Source organism: Rana temporaria, chromosome 11 (assembly GCF_905171775.1).
Source record: "Rana temporaria chromosome 11, aRanTem1.1, whole genome shotgun sequence".
Taxonomy (NCBI): Eukaryota; Metazoa; Chordata; class Amphibia; order Anura; family Ranidae; genus Rana; species Rana temporaria.
In genome coordinates this window covers 11,537,826-11,559,739 of record NC_053499.1, presented here as the reverse complement: position 1 = coordinate 11,559,739, position 21,914 = coordinate 11,537,826, and the positions used below count along the sequence as shown (strand labels likewise).

The 21,914-nt window shown below is 46.9% G+C and overlaps 1 protein-coding gene across 2 annotated transcripts in view; it reads left to right on the top strand.

Annotated features, from left to right (window-relative positions):
- The window catches only part of CARS1 (cysteinyl-tRNA synthetase 1), a 63,268-nt gene that overhangs the window by 28,013 nt on the left and 13,341 nt on the right, over window positions 1–21,914 (top strand). For both annotated transcript variants that reach the window (XM_040328037.1, XM_040328036.1), the window contains 5 exons: window positions 1,586–1,683; window positions 2,684–2,873; window positions 5,248–5,316; window positions 8,284–8,365; window positions 20,907–20,987. In XM_040328037.1, the coding sequence (XP_040183971.1) occupies window positions 1,586–1,683; window positions 2,684–2,873; window positions 5,248–5,316; window positions 8,284–8,365; window positions 20,907–20,987 (520 nt within the window). The remainder of the gene's footprint in view (window positions 1–1,585; window positions 1,684–2,683; window positions 2,874–5,247; window positions 5,317–8,283; window positions 8,366–20,906; window positions 20,988–21,914) is intronic.

Sequence of the window (21,914 nt, the reverse complement as noted above, 5' to 3'; positions counted from 1 at the left end):
GTAAAGCGCCGCTATTTTTAGCAGCGCTTTACCACCGTTTTTGCGGAGGTATTCGGTCGCTAGCGTGGACGCTTTTAACCCCCGCTAGCAGACGAAAAGCCGATCCAAAGATGCTACTTGTTGGAGTTTTTTTAACGTCCTGCCAGCGCATCGCCTTAGTGTAAAAGCCCTCTGGCTTTCACACTGAGACTGCAGGGGGAGCTGTTTTTCAGGCGCTATTTTTAGCCCAAAAGCGCCTGAAAAACGGGCCCAGTGTGAAAGGGGTCTTACCGTTGTGCGTAAGTCAAATGTTTGTAGCGCGGGGACTGCCTGTACTTAAAAGAAGATGTAACAGGAGTCACTTTTGGGCACAGATTGAGCCAGGAAATAAGGGACATATGTTGGATGGTTTTAGCATGGACAGTAATCCACAATATATTCCTTAATGTCTGCAAAGAACTAATTACAAGTTGTTGGCTTATTCTGACCCTACCGGTCAATAGTGACTCATTCCTCTGTGTAACATAGGCTGTTGAGATGCTAATTGAGGCTGTACTGGGGTGAGGTAGATTTGAGCTTGGTAGACAGCCTGGCTCCTGGATCTCTCATTATGTATGCCAATACTGTTTTATGTGTGGAATGTACTTGTCAACTGTAGTAATTATGTCAGATCGGTGCCAAAACGTCTGACATAGAAATGTGTATTATGCAGGTGAATCACTTATTGTCGGAGACGTAACGTCTGGGGGATAATTAACTCCTCTATGTAATTATCTAAAAGGATGTGATTGAAGCCCACTGATGTTGGGGGTGGAGAGTTGAATTGTTCCTGTGCTTACTGAAACATGCCTTGTAACTGTATATAAAAAGCTGAGAGCTAACCATTAAAGAGCATTCATACATTTTGACACAGAGAACGGAGCTTGTCTCGTTATTTCTGGGGAATTGGTATGGATCGTGTCTGTTGGATTGTGGAGTGTCAGATAAGCTGTCGTGTGGCTGATGGAATGGGAATATCGTAAACGGTGGTGACCGTTACAGAAGACTTCTATCTTTTGTGGTTATAGAGGAGTGTGCTTAAAGGAGAAGTCCAGCCTGAGCTCTTTTGGCTGGGCTTCTCCTATGGATCACGGGAATGCAATTCGTTTTGCACTCCTGTGACCCGTTTTCAGCTGGAGTCCGCTCTCTGCTGACGTCACTGGAATCAGTCCAGGCACCGTGTCATCACCACAATAATGTTTGAATCCGCCAGTTGACTGGACTGATGCCCGTCTGAGAGCCTGAGACGGCCGCACCCTGCCCCCTCCACAGCTCAGCACTTCAATGAGCGAGGAGGGGGCAGAGCGGAGAGCTGTTGAGTGACAGTCAGTAGCTCTCTGCTCGGTGAGAACCGAGCCATTGTCAATTTTCGATCGCTCGGTTCTCAGTGCAGAGGCGCCGGGGGACAGATGCTGCATCCACCTAGGTAAATATGAATCTTGAAGAAAAAAAAAAAAAAAAACATACTTCTCTTTTTAATATTAGAGGTTTTGTGCCTGTAGTTCAGCTTTAAATGCCTTTCATAATGTACAATCATTTCACTAAACATGTTTTTTTTTTTTTTTAGGAATTCTTTTTAAATGTGAAGGATATTTTAAGGGCCCCCACAGACATTACAGGCCAGTTTGTGAGGTGGCAGTCCCAGGAAATTGAGCTGAACAACAGGTGTGTATCTATCATCTAGCAAAATATAAATTGCAACGCCATTTATTGGAAGCACTGTCGGCCATCGCGTGGCATGGTTTCCTGAGTGGTCACGTGATCTGGAATCTCTCTAATTTGTTCCTAATTGTTAGATTGAATGTCCGCTGTCAGTGACAGTTTGATTTGAGCATCAATATCCGTGCAAAGCGCCAGCCGCTGGTTCTAAGGGCTTGTTCACACTAGTGGTTGTGGTGCTGTTAAACCCTGTGGTTGAGCTGTGCTTTTGCCACCCCAAACCACTAACCCCTTAAGCTGCAGAGGCAGCAGCCAGAGGTGTACAAACGCCACGGCCGCGATCCAGAAGAAGTTTTCAAGTGAATGTGGTTACTCTGCAAGTGTTCCTTAACCGCATGGTTTGGTTGCGGTGCCTTAATGTGAGGTTCAAAGGGTTAAAGCAGGTGGTGAAGAGGCAATACATCACCTCCTCACCACCGGTCATGTGCTCTCTGAAAAGTTTTCAAAGTGGTTCGCTTTTTAAAGAACAAACGCAATCCAGCACACAGCAACAGGCCGGGGAATGTTTAAAGCGGTGGGGGAAAAAAAACAAAGTCAGCAGCTACAAATACTGTAGCGGCTGACTTTGAATATATGGACACTTGCCTGTCCAGGGAGCCCACGATGTCGGCACCCCAGCCGATTTTTTTTTTTGGATCAGCTGTCAGGTGCTGCTGCCGCCAATCTTCGTAAGGGAAACTGGCAGTGAAGCCTGTGCTTTTTAGCTGGCCTGGCGGCGGAGGAAAGAGGAGGGGGGCCAAACTTTTGAGGGATGGCGCCGCAGCGCTGTCTCCCAGAAGTGGGGAAAGGGTACCTGTCAAAAACAGAATAGAATGCATTAAGGTGAAAAACCTTGAGACTTTACAACCACTTTAAGGTAAACGATTTACCTTTAGAACCACTTTTAATGTCAGCCTTTCCTAGACCAAATGGTCTGTTACGATGCCTTTTTGTCTCCCTTTTACAGCTTCTATACCAAGAAGGCGTCCATTCACGCAGCACTGTGTGATAACATTGACACACGAACAGTCATGGAAGAAATGCGATCGCTGGTCAGCCAGAGCAACTCATACATTGCGTCCAAGAAATCCGCTAAACAACTGCCGAACAGAAAATTACTGGAGAGCATCAGCACCTACCTGACCAATATGCTCAAGGTAAGTCATCCCATCTTCATGTTTGATCTTCATTCAGTCACTTCAATAAACAAGAATTCTTTTTCATAATTAATCTGGTTGAAAAAAGACGCGAGACGCTTATTAATAATAATTTTAAGGATCCCGATGTTCACAATATCACTGATGGGAACACTGGGATTTTATCCCGGGGATAGTTCCTTGCTTCCAGATAACTCCTGGAGGAAAGTCAATTGCCACTGGGCTGTAAGTTTTCGAGATCAGGTGCAGGCCGGCCTGTCCCATTTACATAGCACTTTAGATGGTCCTCATTGTTGACCATTCGATTGTTTGTTTGTTTGTATTTTTATTTTTTTTCTCATTTTCTCCTTGAGTCAACTGCTCTCCTAAAACTAACAAACTATCTACTAATGGGCAAAACCAATGGACACCATTCTATACTTCTACTCCTGGACCTCTCTGCTGCCTTTTGATATGGTTGATCAGCCCCCCCCCCCCTCCTCAAATCTCCACGCCTTTGGTCTCCATGACTGTACTCTTCACTGGTTCTCTTCCTACTTTTCCAACCACACCTTTTAGCATTACAATTCTACTTCCTCCTCTCCTCTTCCTTTTTCTGTCCCCCAAGGTTCTGTTCTTGGACCTCTTCTATTTTCAAGCTAGACCTCCTCCCTGGGTCAGCTGATAGCCTCCAATGGCTTCCAATACCATCTCTACATTGGAGACGCCCAAATCTATTTCTCTACCCCTCAGCCCACTCCCTCCGCCTCCTTACGTATAAAATAATTTACAAGCAGATATATCAGTCTGGATGTCACACCACTTCCTCCAACTCAATCTATCCAAAACCAAACTTCTAATTTATTATCCCCCACGTGCCCCTTCCCCTGATCTCTCTGTCAAAATCGATGGCACAACTATAAGCCCATCCCCACATGTCAAGGTCCTAAGAGTAGTCCTTGACTCTGAACTCTCCTTTAAGCCCCATGTTCAATCATTGTCCAAATCTTGCCGCCTCAACTTCCGCAACATCTCCAAAATACGCCTCTTTCTAACCAATGACACCACAAAGCTCCTAATTCACTCCCTGGTCATCTCTCACCTTGACTACTGCAACTCCCTTCTCACGGGATTACTTCTACATAGTCTATTTCCCCTTCAGTCCATCATGAATGCTACTGCCAGACTCATCCACCTTACCAACCACTCTGTATCTGCTACTCCTCTCTGTCAATCCCTCCATTGGCTTCCACTCACCCAACAAATTAAATTCAAAATACTGACAACTACCTACAAAGCCATCCACAACTCTGCCCCCACCTACATCTCTAACCTAGTCTCAAAATACCAACCTAATCGTTCTCTTCGTTTTTCCCAAGACCTCCTGCTCTCTAGCTCCCTCGTCACCTCATCTCATGCTCACCTCGAGGACTTTTCCAGAGCCTCTCTAATCCTTTGGAACTCCTTACTCCAACCTGTCCGATTATCTCTTACTCTATTAGCTTTTAGACGATCCCTGAAAACCCTCCTCTTTAGAGTTGTAAGTTTACAACTTTAGAATGTGAGGCCCAGATTCTCGTACATGGGAGTAAAACTGTGCGGGCTTAACGTATCTTTTTACATTACGCCCCCGCAAGTTTTACAGGCAAGTGCTTTATTCACAAAGAACTTGCCTGTAAAGTTGCGGCGGCGTAGCGTAAATCCCCCGGCGCAAGCCCGCCTAATTCAAATGAGCCGGGTAGGGGGCGTGGAGCATTTAAATTAGGCGCGTTCCCGCGCCGAACATACTGCGCATGCGCCGTCCGGAAAATATCCCAGGGTGCATTGCTCCAAATGACGTCGCAAGGACGTCATTGGTTTAGACGTGAACGTAAATGGCGTCCAGCCCCATTCACGGGCGACTTACGCAAACAACGTAAATTTTTAAATTTTGACGGCCATACTTAACATTGGCTGCGCCTCATATAGCAGGGGCAACTTTACGCGTCGTAACTTCACTGCGTCGACCGCACGTACGTTCGGGAATTCGCGTATTTTGCTAATTTGCATACTCGACGGGGAAAACGACGGAGGCGACACCTAGCGGCGAAAAAAAAAATATTGCATTTTAAGATCCGACAGTGTAAGAGCCTTACGCCTGTCGGATCTAATGTATATCTATGCGTAACTGATTCTAAGAATCAGTCGCATAGATACGACGGCCCACATTAGGACTTACGACGGCGTACATTGCGTTGCGCCGTCGTAAGCCCTTTGAGAATCTGGGCCTGAGTGTTTTTGCTTTATATATTTTCACATATAAATTAAGCACAGCGCTATCAGTGCTAAGTCCATACTGCTGCTTTATAACTGGTGTTTGGTTATTCATAGAATATATATACAATTTGTTTTCTAGATATTTGGAGCAATAGAAGGAGAAGAACCCATTGGATTCCCCGTAGGAGGAAACGGACAGAACATTAATGTAAGTAACTTGCCTGTTTTGGTTGTTTTGGTAGTTTGGGCGTTTTGTAGGTTTCTAGTTTGTAGCGGGATATCTAATTATCTAATTTCCCTCCTTCCTCTTCTTTCATGTAATCAGATGAGTCTGCACAGTCTAAGTTACAAGGTACACACTTTCTGTCCCTAGAAACTTGTTAAGTTTGTCGAAACTTTGAACTACAATTTCTCGACTGCTTGCAGACTGGCACTAGAATTACCAAGGCATACACAATTGGAGGCACTGTAGAAGTAATTGGACCGTTAGATACCATTATAATTGCCTTTAGAGTTTTATTAAATTTTTTGACTCCTCTAGCGGAAAACTTCTTTCATTTAAAGTAGAACTATAGGCAAAACTTTTTTTTTTCATTCTGGATAGAGTAAGGGAGAGTTATAACTCGTCAGATTTGTTTTCTTACGATCTGTCTTATTTCTGAGATTTCACTTCCTGTCCCGTAGCCAAACAGGAAGTGAGTGGAAATCCCTTCAAATTAAGGGAATCCCTTGGGGACCCCCAGGTCACCAGAACTAGTGTCCTCATTGGAAGATTTCCCCTCTAAGGCCTCGTACACACGATAGGATAGCCAGAGGACAACGGTCTGAAGGACCGTTTTCATTGGTCAAAACTGATCATGTGTGGGCCCTATAGGTTATTTAACCATAGGTTAAAAAAAAAAAACTTGCTTTGAAATTAACCGATGGATTCCTAACCGATAGGTCGAAACCGATCGTTAGTAGGCACGACCATCGGTTAAAAATCCACGCATGCTCAGAATCAAGTCGACGCATGCTTGGAAGCATTGAATTTCGTTTTTTTCAGCACGTCTTTGTGTTTTACGTCACCGCGTTCTGACACGATCGGTTATTTAACCTATGGTGTGTAGGCGTGACGGACCATCAGTCAGCTTCATCGGTTAACCTATGACAACAGTCCTTCAGACCATTGTCCTATGGTTAACCTATCGTGTGTACGAGGCCTAATACTTTTCTGGGGGCAACCCAAAATTTGGGTTTTTCTTTCACTTTCAATGATCATGGTAAACAGTACAAATAGAGAAGGTGGATCTCCTTAACAGGGTCACCAACAGCAGTAAAAAGCTACAGGGGTTCTAATCCCTCTCCACTCTATCCCCAAAAAATTATAGATTTTGCCTTTTATACTTTAAAGCGGAGTTCCTAAAGTGGAACTTCCGCTCATCTGATTCCTCCCCCCTCCGGTGGCACAATTGGCACATTTCAGGGGGAGGGGGGATAGGATACTTGTCTTTGACAGGTATTCTTTCCCACTTCCGGGAGTCCGGGCCGCAGCCCGTGACGTCACTGTGGGGCTCCCTCCTCCTCCCCTGGCCACCAGGCCAATAGAGAGGCCTTGCGCAGTAGGGTTCCCTGCGTGAAGCCGAAAGGCTACACTGCCAGGTTCCCTTGCCCGCAATGGTGGCGGCAGCACCCGACAGCTGATGGAAACATCAGCTGCGGCACCAACATCGAGGTACTTCAGGACACGTAAGTGTCCTATGATTAAAAGCCAGCAACTTTAAGGATTTAAATAGACTAGGGAAGGGTTACACCCCTAAACAGATTTCTGTTTCGCTGTCTTTGCCCTGTTAGGGAGATTTTCCTTCCATTCCTGTCCTGAAGATACAACAGGAAGTAAGGGGAAATCACTCCTTAGACTGTTGTCACTGGGACAAGCATCCCATTGGAAGATTTCCCTTCTTTTCTTGTTCCATTGTCGGTTGAAAAATTCTGGATTTCCTTCCACTTTCTGTCTCCAGTGACAGTGGTCATCTAGGACAAATACAGAGGACGAATCTGCCCAGCGGGGACATACACAGCATGACAGGGGTTCTAATCCCTCCACACTCTAAAACGTAGAAAAGGCTTTGGGCTAGATTCAGCAATGAACTACGCCGGCGTATCTATAGATACGCCATGTAAATTCAAAGCCGCGCCGGCGTATCTTCTTTCTGTATTCAGAAAGCAAGATACGCCGACATTAGCCTAAGATCCGACTGGCGTAAGTCTCTTACACCGTCGTATCTTAGGGTGCATATTTACGCTGGCCGCTAGGTGGCGCTTCCGTTGTTTTCGGCATAGAATATGCAAATGACCTAGATACGCCGATTCACAAATTTACGTACGCCCGGCACTATTTTTTTACGTTGTTTACGTTAGTCTTTTTCGACGTAAGGTTACTCCTGCTATTAGGAGGCCCACGCACTGTTAAGTATGGCCGTCGTTCCCGCGTCGAAATTTGAATTTTTTGCGTAAGTCGTTCGCGAATAGGGCTGGACGTAATTTACGTTCACGTCAAAACCAATGACGTCCTTGCGGCGTACTTTGGAGCAATGCACACTGGGAAATTCCACGGACAGCGCATGCGCCGTTCGGGAAAAACGTCAATCACGTCGGGTCACCAAGAATTAACATAAAACACGCCCCCTCATCCACATTTGAATTACGCGCGCTTACGCGGCCCCATTTACGCTGGCCCCATTTACGCTACGCCGCCGTAGCTTAGAAGGCAAGTGCTTTGTGAATACAGCCCTTGCCTCTCTAACTTACGGCGGCGTAGCGTAAATACGATACGCTGCACCGCCGTAACAATGCGCGCCCCTACCTGAATCTAGCCCTTTGTGTTTAGATACTTTAATCTTTCCCATGATGTGTAAATATGATTTGCTTTGCATAGCACCTCTAGAGCAGTGTTTCTCAACTCCAGTCCTCAAGGTGCCCCAACAGGGCATGTTTTCAGGATTTCTCTCAGATGAAACGGCTGTGGTAATTACTAAGGCAGTGAAACTGATTAAATCACCTGTGCAAAATAATAGAAAGCCCGAAAACATGACCTGTTAGGGCGCGTTGAGGACTGGAGTTGAGAAACACTGATCTAGAGGGTGAATAAAGAAAAGTATGAATAACCTTTTTTCTCATAAATTCTCCCATATAGCTGGAGACCACGGTAATGCCATACCTGCAAGTTTTATCCCAGTTCAGAGAGGGGGTTCGAAAGATTGCCAGAGAGAACAAAGGTGAGACCAACCAAACTGATATAAACCAACGTTCCCAGGTCCAGATGCCATATTGGCATTTAAAGCAAAACTGCAGCTACAGCAATTACAAGAAATTGATATGTATAAAACATACTGGTCGCCTCCGAGATCCGGGTCTCCCAAATCCAAGGGGTTCTCTGCTTTGCAAAAATGAATGGGATTTCCTGGTTGACAAGTCAGCCTTACCTTTTGCAGCTTCCAAGCCCAGAACTCTGATAGGAGCTTTACTGACCAATAGTAAGTTGCAGGAGGAGGCAAGGCCAGGTTGGTGACCCAAAAACAAGATTAAATGTTAGAGAGCCTTTGGCAATTATGGACATTTAAAGTATTTCTTCATACTTAAAGGGGTTGTAAACCTTTTGGCCCGGATTCAGAAAGATCGCCGTAAGTTTAGGCGGGCGTAGCGTATCTCATATACGCTCCGCGGCCGTAACTTTGAGAGGCAAGTCCTGTATTCAGAAAGAACTTGCGCCCAAAGTTACGGAGGCGTAGCGTATATGGGCCGGCGTAAGCTGGCCTAATCCAAAATAGGCTGGTAGGGGTTGTGTTGTATGCTAAACAGTCGTGACCCCACGTAATTGACGTTGCTAACGAACGGCGCATGCGCCGTCCGTGAAAGTATCCCAGTGCACATGCTCCAAATTACGCCGCAAATAGTCATTGCTTTAGACGTGAACGTAACTTACGCTCAGCCCTATTCGCGTACGACTTGCGTAAACGACGCAAAATTCTACGCTGGCCTGATGTCCATACCTAACATTGGCTACGCCTCATAGAGCAGGGGTAACTATACGCCGAAAAAAGCCTTACGTAAACGACGTAAAAAAATGTGCGGGCGCATGTACGTTTCTGAATCGGCGTATCTAGCTCATTACCATATTCGACGCGTAAATCTACGGAAGCGCCACCTAGCGGCCAGCGTAAATATGCAACTTAGATACGACGGCGTAAGAGACTTACGCCGCTCGTATCTAGGCAACTGTGAGGCATATCTGATTCTATGAATCAGGCGGCGAGTTGCGACGGCCCCCATTTGGAGTTATGACGGCGTATCTGGAGATACGCCATCGTAACTTCTTTCTGAATCCGGGCCTTTGTGTTTTTTCACCTTAAGGTGAAAAAACACCTTGCACTGTCCGGCCCCCCAGCCCCCCCTTTTAACTTACCTAAGCCTCGAATTTCTGTGGGCGTGTCCCGCCGCTGCTCTCTCCACGGGTTCTCGGATCTTCATTGTATAGATTGATAGCAGCACAGCCATTGGCTCCCACTGCTGTCAATCAAATCCAATGACGCTGGGCCGAGTACTGCATTTGATGGCTATGGACGCCGAATGCTGGACACGGCAGCGCGCCCGCAAGGTAACCCCCCTTGGGAGAGCGCTTCACAGAGGGTTATGTGATGCGGGGAGGAGCCGAGAGAGCCACCGGGGGACCCCAGAAAACGACGTTCGGGGCCCTTCTGCAAAACGAGCTGCAAAGTGGAGGTAAATATGTTTTTTTTTTTTTTTTTAATGGAACCTTTAGTATCACTTTAAAGCTGAGTTCCCCACCCAGAAATGTAACTTCCACTTATCCGGTTCCTCCCCCCCCCCCCCCCCCTCCGGTGCCACATTTCAGGGGGGAGCGGATACCTGTCAAATCCAGGTATATGCTCCCACTTCCAGGGAAAGATCTCTGCACAACTATGCAATGTAGCCCCCCCCCTGCCTTCTGGGAGACACACAGGTCCCAGAAGACAGCAGGGGCCATTCAGAAAGCGCAACTCAAGCAAACAGGCTATGAAGTGGTAAGGCTTCACCTTCTGGTTCCCTTAGTAAGGATGCCGGTGCCTGCACCCAGAGCCGAGGGACTGGTCAGCTTCGGGTGAGGACATCACGGGCGCCCAGGACAGGTAGTGTCCTTATATTTAAAGTCAGCAGCTGCAGTATTTGTAGCTGCTGACTTTGAATTGATTTTACCCAGGCGAAACTCAGATTTAAAGCTGAAAACAAGTGTTGGTACATTCACCTTCTGTACTGAAATTGCTTACTCTCAATTCAAATACAAAAAAACAAAACAAATACACTATGAATATGGGCTCTACCTATTAATGTGCTCCTCGAAATATGATGAAGAAAAATAAGCAGTTGTTATTACAGTACTGTGTTGAACATACTATTTGCTCACCTCTACACATACGCCAGCTCCTGATTGTTGAAATATAATGAAAATCTTTATTCCATAAAGAAGAAAAATTACTTCATAGACAACACATAAATGTTCCGTATAAGCCAAGTTTTTTTAGCACATGTTTTTGTGCCGAAAAAGCCCCCCTCGGTTTTTACTCGAGTCTCCCTGCCTCACTGTGCCCATCTGCAGCCTCATGCAACTGATCTCCGGGCGCTGTGACATGCAGTCTAGTCGCGGTCGTCCTCGTCCATGATAGGCGGAACACTGATTCACTGCTGGGAAACTGAATCAGTGTTCCGTCACGGAGGAGGGCGGGGCTTTGTTACACTGGACGGCTGCCAATTAGACTGCATGTCACGGCGCCGGGAGATCATGTACATGAAGCATGCAGATGGGCACAGTGAGGCTGCAGATGGGCATTGTTGACCCTCTTTTCCACTTAAAGCGGTGTTTCACCCTAAAAAACAACTTTATAGCATCTCATTCAGCATAGTAGCGCGAGCTACATTATGCCTTTATATTTTTTTTTCGGCGCCGTACTCACTGTTTAATCGAGTAGTAAAATTTCAGACTCCCCGCGGGGAATGGGCGTTCCTATTCAGAGGGCTCATGATTGACGGCCGGCTATGGCGCGTCACGCTTCCCGAAAATAGCCAGAGTAGGTCTTGGCTCTTCCCGGCGCTATACGGCGCCTGCGCACAGACATCGGAGCTGACTGCGCAGGCGCCGTGAAGAGCAAACACCTATTTCGGCTATTTCCGTGAAGCGTGACGCGCCATAGCCGGCCGTCAATCACGAGCCCTCTTAATAGGAACGCCCATTCCACTGAAACTTTACTATGCGATTACAGAGTGAGTACGGCGCCCAAAAAAAATATAAACGCATACTGTAGCTCACGCTACTATGCTGAATGAGATGCTAGAAAAAAAAATATGTTTTAGGGAGAACCCCCACTTTTAAGCCTCGTACACACGACTGGTTTTCCCAGCAGGAAGACTGCCAGGAGAGCATTTGGCCAGGAATCCCGGCCTTGTGTATGCTCCCTAGCAGTTTTCCCGTCAGGAAAACAGCCGGGAATCCCAATGGGAAAATAGAGAACCTGCTCTATTTTCTCGTCGGGTTTCCCGGCAGAGTGTTTCCTGCTGAGAAAAACGGTCGTCTGTATGGGTGAAAAACCGTGCATGTTCGGTAACACTTCGATGCATGCGCCATAGCATATAAGGTTAGTGTGGGGTGTAGCAAGATGGCGGCAACGGCATCGAATGCGACGAGACACTGGCTCATCGTAGTCAATGACATCACCATGTTCTTGCCATTCAAAAGAACGGCAGGATTTTGTGTGGCCGTGTGTATACACAGCTTTTCAAGTCAAGCTTGCCAGGAATCCCGTCGGGAATACTGACGTTTTTTTTCCTGAAGGGATTCCCGGTCATGTGTACAGGGCTTTACAGTAGCTGCTGCATTTCTCACCCTAGGCTTATACTCGAGTCAATAAATTTTCCCAGTTTTTTGTGGCAAAATTAGGTGCCTCGGCTTATATTCGGGTCGGCTTATACTCGGGTATATACGGTACATAGTTAAAAACCACCTGCTGCCCTTACTCCACCCATTTGACTTACAGATTTAGAGTATTTGTACATGCATGAACCCTTTAAAAAACATACAGCAATGTATGTCGGGCAGTGGCTGCAGCATTGGGAACAATGGTTGTCTAAAAACAGGTGAAACACATAACAAAGGTGAACTTTTCCTTTAAGTCAGAGATATGCAATTAGGGGACCTCCAGCTGTTGCAGAACTACAAGTCCCATAAGGCATAGCAAGACTCTGACAGCCACAAGCCTGACACCCAGAGGCAGAGGCATGATGGGACTTGTAGTTTTGCAACAGCTGGAGGTGCACTAATTGCATATCCCTGCTTTAAGTGTTGTATTCAGTTTTTTAAAGTGAGTTGTTTTTTAAAAGTTCACATTTTATTTTTAAATGCATTTTCCTCTTTTTATGGATTAGCGTTGTCTACTTTTATATTTCATTCGTATAGAAAATTTGTATTGATATTTGTATTTTATTTTAGGGGAGCAAATATTTTTTGTCTTTTTAGCTTAGGGATGGAAGCAATAAAGCAAAGGTAACGAGCAATGCATGGGCTGTCTAATAGAAGGTGCCAACATAGCCAGTAGATGAAATACTAAATTCCGATCAGCTCTTCATCAATTTCACACTAAATCTGTCTCTTTCATAATCGCACTTTACTGATTCATTACAATTAACCACTTGACCACCAGGCACGTAAACCCCCTTAATAACCAGACCAATTTTCAGCTTTCGGTGCTCTCACAATTTGAATGACAATTACTCAGTCATACAACATTGTACCCAAATGAAATTTTCGTCCTTTTTTTCACACAAATAGAGCTTTCTTTTGGTGGTATTTAATCACCGTTGGGTTTTTTATTTCTTTATCGTTACATCACGGGACACAGAGCGGCATTCATTACTATATGGGTTATATGGAGTACCTTCAGGTGTAGACACTGGCAATCTTCAAACAGGAAATGCCCCTCCCTATATAACCCCCTCCCATAGGAGGAGTACCTCAGTTTTTTCGCCAGTGTCTTAGGTGTTAGTCATGGTTTAGCTTGCCTCCGCATCCTTGGGATTAGGTGAGCTACCGGTTCTGTCCAAAAAAGCCTGAGCGCTAAAGTGGTCAGTAACCGGACCCCAAACCCTTGGGGTATAGCCCATAATGCTTTCTTTTCAAGAGAGCTGGACCCTGGGCCCAGAACTTAGAAAACCCCAAAGCGCCTAATGTTTTCTGTTTGCCAGGGTGCTGTATGGGCCCAGGACAGTGGATCCTTCATGGAAGAAGAAGGTTCCCAGGGCCTGAAGGTCTAGACATCCCCACGGAGATGGGGGAAGATTGGGCCTCTTGCTTTGCAAAGTCCTGCGGCATGGAGCAGGTAAGTAAGGGGAAAACTTGCGGAACTTGGCTCTTAGCAAGTTTTTTCTGGGAGGTCACAGGGGACATGCCTAAAAGTTATGCATTGCATCTGGCAAACCAGTCACATATCATGAAGATAGGATGGCTCTATATGTTATTATTCCCCTTAAAAAGTGACCTCCCTGGTAGTGTTGGAAAAGCTGTGAGTGGGGCCTTTTGTGTACAAATGTATGTGTGTGTCAGAGAGCTATGCTTACCTGCAAGCCTCCAGGCGATGCTCTATCCAGTCCTCTTCCTCATGCCTGCAAAGCAGGCAAAACGCTGACCTCCTCGTGGGTTCCAGGCCTGCGGCTGCAGGAACAGAGAGGCCCTTCCTCCCAACCCCCCCCCCGTCGGCGGGCGCGCGCGCGATGCGCGTGCACGTGTTATAGACGCATTTGGCGCCGTTTTAGCTGGGGGGGAAGGGCGGGTCAGTGGTTTAAGGAAGGGGCGGCCCTTCCTTAGATGCCACAGCTCATTCAAATACTTGGCTTGAGGGAGGAAGGACTGGAGTGAAGCACGGGGCGCTGAGGACACACAGTGGCCAGAAAGAATACTACAGTCTTCAGAAGATTGTGGTTTAGCCTAGGAATAGGCTGTTTTTTCTTTTCCATCTCATAGTCTTTTCTTTGGCAATACTACTCAGGGGGATAGAATGTTTTTTCTTGCCTAGATTGAAAAAAAAAAAAGGAAAAGTTTTTCTTTGAAAAAAAAAAAAAAAAAAAAAAGTGTCATCTGGGGTAGAGGAAACATTTTTTATTCCCCAAACAGGTGTCTGGGCATTTAACTATTTATAAGTCCCAGGTACCAATAAGTAGCAGGTGTACCTCGGTATTGTACCATGGCATCAAGGAACAAGTCAGAGGGTACAAAAGGTGGGGATTCCCCCACAGATTCTGAGGTCTCGGATAGAGCTATGCCGCTGCTTTCCCCACTGGGAGCCTTTGGGCCATCGGGATCTGGGACTGGAGCTGACGCGAGTCAACCCAACCCTAAGATGGTCACGGAGGAGGTGTTACTCACCTCTTTAAATGAAATGCGGAGAAGCATGGGAGAAATGATAGCCGCAGCTATGCGGGGTAGTAAGCGGAATAGATCTCCGTCACCCGTGCGCGGACCCTCGGAAGAGGAGGTCCTTTCCTCTGGGGAATTGGACAACCTCTTGGACAAGGACCAAGTAGGTTCAGGGATCGAGGATCCGGATACTGAGGAATCTGGGGCAGTCTCCCTGTGGGAGAGCTGGTGGATTCAAGGCTTGACGGACTTGGTCCATAAGGCATTCAACCTGCCTGTACCAGATCTCCAGGTATCAACGGTTTCAGCTTTGGGCTCACTGAGGGCGCCTCAAAGCAGTGCTGTGTTTCCGATCCATCCTCTATTGGAGGGAGTCTTGTTCCAAGATTGGAACAAACCAGACAAGGTTTTCTTACCACCTAAGAAATTTTCTGTCTTGTATCCTATGGAAGAAAAGTTTTACAAGAGATGGGCTTCTCCTGCAGTAGACGCAGCCATCTCATGTGTTAACAAGTCGTTAACATGCCCTGTAGAAAACATACAGGTTTTCAAAGATCCAGTTGATAAGCGCTTGGAAGCACTACTTAAGAACTCCTTCACTTCTGCAGGGGCAGTAGTACAGCCAGCCGTGGCTGCGATTGGAGTCGCTCAAGCTTTATCGGATCAATTTAAGCAAATGATTGAACTTATTCCTGCCGAGCAGGCAGAAGAATTTTCGGATGTCCCTAAGGCCATATGTTTTACGGTAGACGCAATCAAGGATTCTATCCAGCAAGCGTCACGTTTATCGTTATCCCTTATCCATATGAGAAGGCTCTTATGGTTAAAAAGCTGGGAGGCTGAGCCCCCATGCAAGAAGCTCCTGGTAGGGTTCCCCTTCCATGGAGGACGGCTCTTCGGAGAGGACCTAGATAAATACATTCAGACCATTTCAAGCGGCAAGAGTACTCTCTTGCCAACTAAGAAGAAGGTTCAGGGGCCTGCGTTTAAACGACAGTCCTCCCCTGGGCAGGGGCCCTCTAATGCCAAGCAGTATCGACGGCCTCCTGCAAGAACAAACTTCGGCTTCAACAGCAGATCACAAGGACAGGCTGTTAGAGGCAAGAGGCAGTGGTTTCGCAAACCAGCAAAACCAGCCCCCAAGTCTACCTTATGAAGGGGCGCCCCCACCCACGAAGGTGGGGGGAAGGCTGCGACTCTTTTCGGAGATTTGGGAAGCCAGCATTCCCGACGAGTGGGTACGGTCTTCCGTGGCCACAGGCTACAAGCTAGAGTTCCTAAGGTTTCCTCCTCCTCATTTCCAGGAGTCGAGGATTCCAAACGATCTGGAGAAAGGAGCCGCATTAAGATCGGCTCTAGATCATCTACTTTCCCAGGAAGTAATAGTAGAGGTACCAGTCCTGGAACAGGGACTGGGTTTCTACTCCAACCTATTCATCATCTCAAAGCCCAATGGAGATGTCAGGCCAATTTTGGACCTAAAGATGGTAAATGCATACTTAAGGGTCCGCTCATTTCGGATGGAATCCGTGCGGTCAGCAGCTGCCACACTCCAAAAGGACGACTTCATGGCGTCCATAGACATAAAGGATGCCTACCTTCATGTTCCAATTTATCAGCCACATCAAAGATATCTACGCTTTATGGTGGCTTCACGTCATTTCCAATTCGTGGCGCTTCCCTTCGGGTTGGCTACGGCCCCCCGGGTGTTCACGAAGGTTCTAGCTCCAATCCTAGCCAAGCTAAGGATCCAAGGGGTCACGATCCTAGCATACCTGGACGACCTCCTAGTCATAGACCACTCGTCTCCCGGCTTGGAGCGAGCAGTGGCCCTCACGGTCCAATACCTCGAGAGGTTCGGCTGGGTCCTAAATCGAGAAAAGTCAGCATTCCAGCCCACAAGGCAGTTGGAATATCTCGGCATGAGATTAGACACAGAACAACAAAGGGTGTTCCTACCTCTGAGGAAGGTCAAAGCCATCAAGGAATTAATCCTACTGGTTCTAAGCAAGAAAGAACCGACTATTCGCCTAGGTATGAGACTACTAGGCAAGATGGTGGCTACATTCGAGGCGGTACCATACGCCCAGAGCCACACTCGCATCCTGCAGGCAGCCATCCTGTCAGCATGGAGCAGAAGGCCACAGGCCTTGGATATCCCGTTGCCACTCTCATCAAGAGTCCGGCAAAGTCTGTGTTGGTGGTTAGACCCTCAGAATCTACTGAAGGGAAAGTCTTTCAGCCCAGTAGCTTGGAAGATAGTGACCACAGACGCCAGCCTGACGGGCTGGGGAGCAATTGTGGATGGTTCCACTCGCCAAGGTATTTGGGCAAAGCCAGAGAAGCTGTTACCCATCAACATCTTGGAGCTCAGAGCTGTTCGACTAGCCCTCAGGGCTTGGACGTCGAAATTGCAGGGGTTCCCGGTGAGAATTCAATCAGACAATGCCACGGCTGTGGCATACATAAATCACCAAGGGGGAACCAGGAGTCAGGCCGCTCAGAGAGAAGTGAGCTTGATTCTCCTATGGGCAGAGGCTCATGTGCCCTGCATATCGGCAATATTCATTCCCGGAGTGGACAACTTTCAGGCGGACTTCTTAAGCCGCCAGACTCTATGGCCGGGGGAATGGTCTCTGCATCCACAAGTCTTTCAAGCACTCTGCCAAAGATGGGGAGTGCCGGACGTGGATATCATGGCATCGAGACTCAACAAGAAGCTAGACAGGTTCATGTCCCGCTCAAGGGATCCGATGGCCTGCGGAACCGATGCTCTGGTTTGCCCTTGGCATCAGTTCAAACTTCTTTATGCGTTTCCCCCGCTCCAGTTACTACCCCGCCTGCTGCGCAGGATCAGGGTGGAGCGCATACCAGTCATCCTGGTAGCTCCAGCATGGCCCAGAAGGGCATGGTACTCACTAATCCTAAGGATGGTAGTGGGAAACCCTTGGACTCTGCCTCTAAGGCCAGACCTGCTATCGCAAGGTCCGATCCTCCACCCTGCCTTACGGCATCTAAATTTGACGGCCTGGAAGCTGAATCCTTGATTCTCAGGGGTAGAGGTCTGTCTCAGAAGGTAATCTCTACCCTAATCAGAGCCAGGAAACCGGTCTCTAGGGTGATTTATCACAGGGTCTGGAAGGCCTATATAGGCTGGTGCGAGTCCAAGCTTTGGCTTCCTCGCAGGTTCACCATAGATAGAGTTTTAAGTTTTCTCCAGCTAGGAGTGGATAAAGGATTGGCATTAAGCACAATCAAAGGACAGATTTCTGCCCTGTCAGTGTGGTTTCAGCGGCCGCTGGCCACCCACTCGCTGGTTAAGACCTTCCTTCAAGGGGTCTTACGTATTAAACCTCCAGTTAAATCCCCGCTTTGTCCGTGGGATTTAAATCTTGTCCTGTCAAGTTTACAGAAACAACCGTTTGAGCCGTTGGCTGAAGTTCCTTTGGTTCTACTGACAAGGAAGTTGGTATTTTTGGTTGCCATAGTTTCCGCAAGAAGAGTTTCGGAACTGGCAGCCTTATCCTGTAAGGAACCATATCTTATATTTCATAAGGACAAGGTCGTTCTCCGCCCTCATCCTTCCTTCCTACCGAAGGTCATATCCAGTTTTCATTTGAACCAGGATTTGGTATTACCATCCTTCTTCCCTAAACCTACTTCCAGAAAGGAAGGGTTGCTGCATACCTTGGATATTGTCAGGGCCATGAAGGCCTATCTTAAAGCTACAGAGAAAATCCGAAAAACAGATGTGCTGTTTATTCTACCGGATGGGCCCAAGAAGGGGCAGGCAGCTGCAAAGTCCACCATTTCTAGGTGGATCAAGCAATTAATCACTCAGGCCTACGGCTTGAAAGGGTTGCCTCCTCCAGTATCATTAAAGGCTCATTCTACTAGAGCCATGGGCGCCTCCTGGGCAGCACACCACCAGATCTCTATGGCTCAAGTTTGCAAGGCGGCAACCTGGTCTTCTGTCCACACATTTACAAAATTCTACAAGTTGGACGTAAGAAGGAATACTGATACTGCCTTCGGGCAGGCAGTGCTGCAAGCTGCAGTTTGAGACCCTCGGATCCCGGGGGCTCCTCTTTTTTTGAGTTAAATTTAAAATTTAAGATTATTTTTCTCAAATAAGTTGGATTTATTATGATTTGAGTATATCTCTAAATTAAATCCTTTTGTCTTGGAGATGTTCTCCCTCCCCTCATTGTAAGCATTGCTTTGGGACATCCCATATAGTAATGAATGCCGCTCTGTGTCCCGTGATGTAACGATAAAGAAAAAGAGATTTTTAATACAGCTTACCTGTAAAATCTTTTTCTTGGAGTACATCACGGGACACAGAGCTCCCACCCCTCTTTTTGAGGACCATTTTGGGAGGCATACTGCTTGCTACAAAACTGAGGTACTCCTCCTATGGGAGGGGGTTATATAGGGAGGGGCATTTCCTGTTTGAAGATTGCCAGTGTCTACACCTGAAGGTACTCCATATAACCCATATAGTAATGAATGCCGCTCTGTGTCCCGTGATGTACTCCAAGAAAAAGATTTTACAGGTAAGCTGTATTAAAAATCTCTTTTTTTTGCGCTATAAGAGAAAAAACACTGAAAATTCTGTAAAAAAAATGAATTTTTCTTTTGATTCTGTTATAAAATTTAGCAAATTTAGTATTTTTTTTCTTCATTCTTTTGCATAAATGTAAAAGATGAAGTTACGCCGAGTAAATAGATACCCAACATGTCACCCTTCAAAATTGCACACGCTCGTGGAATGGCGCCAAACTTCGCTACCTAAGAATCCCCATAGGCGACGTTGCAGGGTATTTTGGGGTATTGCAGAGTATGGGGGGTATTGCAGAGTATGGGGGGTATTGCAGAGTATGGGGGGTATTGCAGAGTATGGGGGGTATTGCAGAGTATGGGGGGTATTGCAGAGTATTGGTGTTATTGCAGAGTATTGCACAGGGATGGATGGATGGATGGCTGGATCTGTGACTACATTTGTCACAGATCCAGCCCACAGCAGAAGCTGCTGCTGCTTCCGCTCTCTCCCTCTCCTCTCACACACTGTACCGTTCGGTACAGAGAGGGGCGGGAGGAACCGGCGTCGTCACATGACGCCGGTTTGTTTACTAGTGATTGCTCCGTCATTGGACGGAGCGATCACGTGGTAAACCGCCGCTATCAGCGGCGATTTACTGTGATCCGTCGGGTCCCCCGGAGATTCCCGTGTGCGCGCCCCAGAGGGCGCGCGGGAGCGCGATTCTGGGAGGACGTCCATGGACGTCCTCCCAGAGTTAAGCAACCGCCTTGTAGACGTATTTCGTCTATAGGGCGGTTGTTAACTGGTTAAACGTTGTTCCCCCTTCAGGGGTAATACATTGAAAGACTTGTATAACGATATTGTATTTAGAAAAAATCAAAAGCCTCCCCACTCCTAATTGAAATTGGTATTGCACATGATTATCAAGCCCCACATTTGTATGCACTTGTGTGTTTACCAATACTGTTGGTGGACCCCGGGTTTTCCACAGTTCCAAATGAATTAATCATTTTTAAAATGGCAGAAACAGATGCAATGCATTTTGTGCCATTTTCATTTTGGCAAGTTTTATCGAACTTAAAGGGGTTGTAAAGGTACAATTTTTTTTTTCTCTAAATAGCTTCCATTACCTTAGTGCAGTCCTCCTTCACATCCTTCCATTTTGCTTTTTAATGTCCTTATTTCTTCTGAGAAATCCTCACTTCCTGTTCTTCCGTCTGTAACTCCACACAGTAATGCGAGGCTTTCTCCCTGGTGTGGAGTGTCGTGCTCGCCCCCTCCCTTGGACTACAGGAGAGTCAGGATGCTCTCTATGTTGCAGATAGAGAAAGGAGCTGTGTGTTAGTGGGCGTCCTGACTCTCCTGTAGTCCGAGGGAGGGGGCGAGCACGACACTCCACACCAGGGAGAAAGCCTCGCATTACTGTGTGGAGTTACAGACAGAAGAACAGGAAGTGAGGATTTCTCAGAAGAAATAAGGACATTTAAAAGCAAAATGGAAGGATGAGGTAAGTGAAGGAGGACTGCACTAAGGTAAAGGAAGCTATTTAGGGGGGAAAAAATTGTACCTTTACAACCCCTTTAAGAAAGAGTCTGTGTCCAGAACAGATCAGTTTCTGATTTCATTCCCTAACCTGCAATGGAAACCTCATACCTGACATCTTGTTACTATAGATAAAGTAAACGCTTCCTTTCATGCAGTTCTGGTACAATCGGACCCGGTTATTCTTCTGTGGGGTCCATATTGGGATTTTCATACACTGTGTTTTGTGAGACTTTGCAAGTTTTGTTTGATTTATTTTTTTTTCCTCTTTCAGTGTTGGGGGTGTTGGATCTGTGTGATGCCCTTCGAGACGACGTCCTGCCGGAACATGGAGTGCGTCTGGAAGACCATGAAGGTAACGCATTGTTATGGGACGCTAGACAATCGGCTAGGTCAGGGGTGTCAAACTCAATTTCATTGTGGGCCGCATCAGCATTACGATTGCCCTCAAAAGGGCCGATTGTATCTGTAAGGCTACTTTCACACTGAGGCGCTGGGTGCGCTGTCGGTAAAGCGCCGATATTAAAACGGCGTTTTACCGTTGTGTTTGCCGCTGTTTTTGGCCACTAGCGTTGCGGTTTTAACCCCTGCTAGCGGCCGAAAAAGGGTTAAAACGCCCACAAAAACAGCGTTTTGCGGGCGGGTTGGAGGCGCGACACCATTGTTTTCAATGGGCAGGACCGCTCCAAAGATACGGCTAGCAGGACTTTTTTTTAGCGTCCTAGCGCAACGCTCCAGTGTGAGGAGCGGCTTTTTCAGGGCCCTTTGCAGGCGCTATTTTTAGCGTTATAGCGCCTGCAAAGCGCCTCAGTGTGAAAGGGGTCTCATGCCGCGTACATACGTTTTTCGGGTTCTAAAAATATTACGTTTTTAATGGTCTAGAAAAAACATTTTGTTTTCGACCCGATCATTAAAACGGCCTTGCCTACACACGATCGCGAAAAAAAAAAAAATTATCTAGCAAAGCGCGGTGACGTACAACACGTACGACGGCACTATAAAGGGGAAGTTTCATGCGGATGGCGCCACCCTTTGGGCTGCTTTAGCTGATTTCGTGTTAGTAAAAGACGATTCGCGCTCTTCTGTCTGTTACAGCGTGACGAATGTGCTTACTCCATTGCGAACGCTAGTTTTACCAGAACGAGCGCTCCCGTCTCATAACTTGCTTCTGAGCATGCGCGGGTTTTATACGTCGTTAAAGCCAACACACGACCATTTTTTACAACCTGAAAAACGACAACGTTAAAAACGTCGTGTAAAATTAGAGCATGTTCCAAAAAAA